Source organism: Sabethes cyaneus, chromosome 2, assembly GCF_943734655.1.
Source record: "Sabethes cyaneus chromosome 2, idSabCyanKW18_F2, whole genome shotgun sequence".
NCBI lineage: Eukaryota > Metazoa > Arthropoda > Insecta > Diptera > Culicidae > Sabethes > Sabethes cyaneus.
Genome location: NC_071354.1, coordinates 204,494,816 through 204,500,815, shown reverse-complemented (window position 1 = coordinate 204,500,815; position 6,000 = coordinate 204,494,816). Strand labels below are relative to the sequence as shown.

Sequence of the window (6,000 nt, the reverse complement as noted above, 5' to 3'; positions counted from 1 at the left end):
TGAGTCAAAGACACGTTAAAACTATGATGGCGTCTTTTTCAACGAATCACAAAACGAGGATTTCCAGTTGGACAATGATTCATAATTTTCAATTATTTTATAGTGCGTACTGTCAAATTAATAGATTTCTTTGTTGGAGTGGATCCGTAGAACATTATCCGATCGATCGACACAAATATATTGTAAATTGATCTGGAAACCACTGAGTGACTAGCGCTCAAAACCTATTATTTTTTCGTGATACTCGAATTGTTGATTTTTTGGAAGGCCTCCCTATACCAGCTACCTTCCGTAGTATTATGTCGGTAAATTACTAAAATCAAAGAGGGCATATTTTGAGAAAATATACATTTTATAATTTTTTTTCATGATTTTACAACATATTTTATTTCATTATATTTTTTTCTAAAGAGAAACTTAATTTCCTATAACTTTTCCTTTGCATTTTTAATCAAATTAGTAGTTTGCAAGACAAAATATTTTAAAAATCTCTTTTCTAAATACGCTCTTTTAAAAAGTTAAAAGTGTGTTCTAAAAGACACAAAAAATCATGATTACCTATGAATATTGCAATACATAAAACGGATTTGCTGTACAGTGCAAGCTTAGTGCTCTACCTTTGTTAAACTCTGCAGACACACAAATGAATAGAATACCAGTAAGCCACCAGGATTAATTCAACGTGATTGGACTTATAAACATCTCTCCGGCTATAAATAGATGCAGTTAAACGTGTATAACCAACCATTCGGGATTTCCCAATGTCGAACGAAAACTACCGTTATCAGTGTGTTGTTTAAACTAAATTGCCCCATTCCGTGCCATTTGTTGTCGATTAAAATACATTTGCAGTACAAAATAATAAATTTAAACTACGGCTTATGCATAAGTCGACGTTCCTATCTCGAAGATGGAATAAATAGTGCTCATTCAATCCTGGTAGTAAACGGTACAGTCCTCGTTGGGTCATGATGGGTTAAACAGCTGACTGGGTAGGTAGGTACCTATCTCTGAGTCGTTCAAGCAATGGGAGAGCCATTACCACCGGTAAGAGCATTGATTGCTCGCCCGAGAACGCTTAGTATGTGGTCATCAGTTAATACATTCACACCTCGATTGACAGCATGATGGTGAGTGGTCTGCTGTCGTTGTTCCTCATCGTAATCGCCGTCTGTGCGGCGTACGCCGCATTCCATCACAATCCACCACAGTGTGGCATACCGCAAATCGCCGGCAATGAGTTGATTCTAAATGGACTGGAAACGTCTCCCGGTGACTGGCCGTGGCATGTGGCCATCTACCACCGGAAGGGTCGCTCTATGGAATTCGCCTGCGGGGGCAGCATCATCAACGAGCAGTTCGTACTGACGGCAGCTCATTGCATCATGAACACGATTAACGGGTTTCAGCTGGCGCCAAACCGGATTGTCGTTCGGATGGGAATTCATGATCTGAATGTTGTTAATCCAAAATCCGTCCAGCAGCACGAGGTGGGAAAGATTCACGCTTTTGCAAATTTTACCCGATTCATCGATGATATCGCGTTAATACATTTGAGTACGATTATTCAGTTTAACGATTACGTGCAACCAGTTTGTGTGAATCTAGAACCTAACATTACTGGTGAGTACGGTACGGTGGTTGGTTGGGGACTGACCGAGGATGATGACGTGTCTACCATCTTGAGAAAGGTTGATATGCCGGTTATTGATCCGATAGTTTGTCTCAAGAGCGACAGGACATTATTCGGACAAACACTCGATGATGGACTGTTTTGCGCTGGATTTACCAATGGGACGGCCGTCTGCAACGGCGACAGTGGAGGAGGAATATTCTTCAAGAGGGCCAATACCTGGTTTTTGGGAGGCATTGTTTCGTTCTCTCAGACGCGTTCCGATGGAACTGGTATCTGCCACAGCAAAGGATACGGGGCGTTCACGAAGGTGGAGAAATATCTTTCGTGGATCAGTGGGATAAGTCAGATGAAGTTTGTGCGTAAGTGTTTGGCTTAACGGACGTTTGGGCTGAAATTGGAAATTGCTTTTTTTATTATTTATAGGGGATAGTGACGTACGAACTTGTAAGGCAATTGATCCACTTCCTGGAGAAAGCTATCCAAACCATTTGCCTCGACATTGCGGTGTTTATATTCCGGATCGCATCACAGGTGGAAAGTCGACACGAGTTTTTGAATTTCCCTGGATGGCCATAATATTGCACCGTAATATGCAGTTTCTTTGTCTGGGTACACTAATCCACGTACGATACATCCTTACGGTTGCCAGCTGCATTAGAAATCCTTTACCGTATGTAGATGCTACCAAGTTTTACTCAAGTCTGCCTACTAGATGTTTATTTTTCCTTTATTTAGAAATAAAGTTCGTTTGGGAGAACACACCATGGGTCAAGACAAGGATTGCAATGACGGCAACGAGGATTGTGCACCACCGGTTCGTGATTACGGCATAGAATGTATTATCACTCATCCTCGGTTTACCTTCCCTAAAAGACATCATGACATCGCCCTTATTCGTCTCGGTGAAAATGTCATTCTAGAAGGTAGGCTAAATTTATTGCTCTAGTCGTCAATTCGTAACGCAATTTTCTACAGATCACATTCAACCAATATGCCTACCGCATTCGGCAGCTCTTCGCCATTACCAACCCCCGCGCTACATTGTCGCCGGATGGGGTCTGACCGATCTTCTTGGCAAGCTTTCGCCAGTGCTGCAGAAAGGAACGGTTATGCCAGGCAATAGGTCCGAGTGCCAGGAATGGTTGAACGGCTTGCGTGGTGAACCTCAGCTAGCGGAGGGTCAACTGTGCTTAGGAGGTGGCAATGACTCCGTCGATACCTGCGCCGGGGACAGCGGAGGACCGTTGGGTTACGGTGCCAAATTGCATGGAGTGCGATTTGTGCAGTTTGGAATTACTTCACTGGGCAACACCTGCGGGTATGTGCCGACTATCTTCACCGATGTTACATACTACATGGATTGGATACTGGCAAACATGAGAGAGTGAGATTGATTTTGTGCTGATATGCTTCCTAAAATTATTTGCGTAAATAGGATCCTGCTGATCCTAAAAATACGCTTGTTATTAATAAACGCTGTCTTGAGGCATCTCGAACAAATAATCAGCTTGTATGTTTATTTTAGTTCTAATTTAGATCCACACCACAACGAAAGTTCCTAGAACACAAATAGTCGACCCAAATTCTGATAAACTGGGCTTAACTCTTACATGGAAAGGACAACTTTTAACTTTCCCGCTCCTGCTCAAAGAGAATTGTTTATATTTGTATTCGAGTTTGCTGCCTTCAAGAAGGATCGAACTATCTAACATCGTTTTGGAAGGAACAATTCCAAGCACTTCTATCAATTGATTCCAATTTGAAATGCTCTTTCCTTAATCTCAGTTTAACTTCCCGTTAGGAAGAAACCAATTTTTGCTTTCCAGATAAATAACAGCACTAGGGTACACAAACTTAATTCAGTTCTTTCTCGATTACACGACCTACTCAAATATTAATACTCGAAATCTTGTCGCGAACCCTAGAAGATGCTTTCTATATTTGCTGCCGACCACAATGACGTAACGACACAGAATACAATACAACGTCAACCTTCTGTCGAATTCTATCCCAACACCCGGTGGGATTTTGATTTCGATCTGCTGCAAAGGTACATTACAATGTAGCCCCTCGAAGCTTTTCATTCTTCGCCTCCCCCTCCCCCAGAGCAGCATTAAACTTTTGGAAAGGTGGCCCACGGTTCCTGTACGGAAAGTAAAGAAGCTTACCTTTCCGACGTGTTGGTGTAAGAGGTACTTTTGTGAAATTGAAATCCCTTCGCCAGAGAGCGGTCGTAGTAGGTACGAGGGATGGTTCGTTCGATTGAAGTGGACACTTTTGCACAGCGTAAAAAGTGAATAAAACATGAACGACGACGACGACGAAGTGGTGCAAGTTAAATATAGCATTGGGAAATAAAAACCGAAAACAAATGAGTGAAACAGCATTACGCTGGAAGTGAAACTTTGCCTTGACCTTACACCAATGCAAGATTTAGATTTATTGAATGTACAAGTCAGGTTTGGAGGTTTCTTTTATTATTGACAGTTTACTTGTTGTTTTTTAGCAAATTTCTCTTGAGATGAAAAAAATCCAAAGTTACTTTCAATTCAGTTTATTTAAAAGCTGTAAACTTTCTTTCATACTGTTGCTCGTTTATGTCGAAATATGCCTGCTCTTCACTTGAGACGTTTACCCAGTCTGAAGCAGCATCCACTCAGAACACGGCAGTCGGTGACTTTCTGCTAAACTCTCTTTAAATGTAAACAAAAAATGGAGATTTCCGCGAATGGAACACTGTATGCACAAGCATTCACGTGTTTTTGAAATAAGAAAACAAAAGCATTGCTGGCACTTCAGAAAAACAACAAATATTGAAAACAAAAGGACAAGTTATGATGCTTGAATGTGAAAAAAGCTACAATATTGTCCGATGCGTTTTAGTTTCACAAATGCTAGCTGTTGAATATGTTAAATGTGCTTCATTGTTGCACTAGCCCCGTTACTGTCCTGTACTTTAATAGCCGGCTTTGAAGACTGTCGATAAAGAAGGGTCAAATCTTAGAAAATACGTTTAAGCCCAAGGCTTTGCATTTTTTGTTTTCAGTGTAAGACAAAGTTAATATACCTGCCACAAATCAAACTGTGCTGTACATAAATTGTACATGCAAGTACTGAGGAGTTCAACCTTTGAAGATTCATTTTGGCAGCTACGTCACAATGAAATTATGGGTATTTTAATATGCAAATTTTCAATTTTTCCTCACAGTAAAGTAGAAAACAATTCCCCCAGAAGTGTTAAACACCCTCCTGCAATCAGCAATCGAGCAATTGGTTATGGAAGCTCTCTCACGGTGTTCAAAATACCTTTATTAAAAAATGAAATAGGCCATTTATACGGTAAAAGCTAGTTGGCTTGTATTACCATCCTAAACCTTCGAACCAATTTAAAAAAAATCGTTCGACGAATTTTTGGGCTACGCCTTTTTGAAGTATTAAAGGGCAGATTGCTCATATAAAGTAATTAAATAAAATCTTCAATGACACTTCCAAAATGATCGTAAATCGCAGCCGGTATGGATTTTTTTTGCAATATATGCCCATTGGTGACCATTTTAGGAGTTTTACGCTGAATTAGGACTAACCGGAAAAGTTCCGAATTAAACTGGGGGCAATGGCCAGTATCGGACATGAACATAAGTTTTTGCTACACCTCAAATTACGCCAGAATTTAAAACAAGATTAATCGAAGTCAGATCAACTACCTAGTACCACGCTGGTTATATCTGGACAAGTTCCGGGAACTTCTGGGAACACCCAGACAAATGCCCAGTCTCGTTCATGGACAAAAATTTACTGTGCAACACCTTAAATCACATTAGAATTCAATAACTAGATCAATGAAAGCCAAATTTGCTATCTAGGGTCAGGTTTGGTCATATCTGGACATGTTTAGAGGACTCCGGGAACCCCGCACATGAACAACAGCTCAACATACGGCACCTTAAGTCACACTAAAACTTTTAAAATAGATCCATATAAGCCAAATTGAGTACCTAGAACCACAATGGCCTATTCCGGACATGGTTTTATTATCAAACCACATATTTTGTTATTGATTTCCCTAGGGGTTCCCGGAGTCTCCCAAACATGTCCAGATTTGACCAAACCTGACCCTAGATAGCAGATTGTAATATACGGATTACCTGCGAATGGCCGATTCACAAATGGCCGAAATTCGGCGGGTCTTCGGCGCACACTCGCGACCGTCTGACTCTGAATCATCCAGGAAACATTTACTACTAATACGGTAAATAGGTCTCGTACCTTATATCAATCATTTGCACCTACAATTAGGGGAAGAAAGAACTATCTGTATCTAGGGTTTGTTTCTAATTCCCGTCGTAGTAAGTAAAGCCATTCTA

The 6,000-nt window shown here is 40.7% G+C and overlaps 2 protein-coding genes across 2 annotated transcripts in view; both read left to right on the top strand.

Annotated features, from left to right (window-relative positions):
* The first annotated feature begins 1,114 nt into the window (after window positions 1-1,114).
* LOC128733457 (transmembrane protease serine 9-like) lies at window positions 1,115-3,119 on the top strand. Its single transcript, XM_053827055.1, has 4 exons — window positions 1,115-1,995; window positions 2,060-2,306; window positions 2,372-2,559; window positions 2,612-3,119. Exons 1-4 carry the CDS (start codon window positions 1,125-1,127, stop codon window positions 3,022-3,024), a joined length of 1,719 nt encoding a protein of 572 aa, XP_053683030.1. The 5' UTR covers window positions 1,115-1,124; the 3' UTR covers window positions 3,025-3,119.
* A 2,668-nt stretch (window positions 3,120-5,787) lies between these two features.
* Window positions 5,788-6,000, top strand: part of LOC128736563 (diuretic hormone receptor-like) — an 82,522-nt gene continuing 82,309 nt past the window's right edge. The window contains exon 1 of the mRNA XM_053831049.1: window positions 5,788-5,885. Coding sequence (XP_053687024.1) covers window positions 5,788-5,885 — 98 coding nt within the window. The remainder of the gene's footprint in view (window positions 5,886-6,000) is intronic.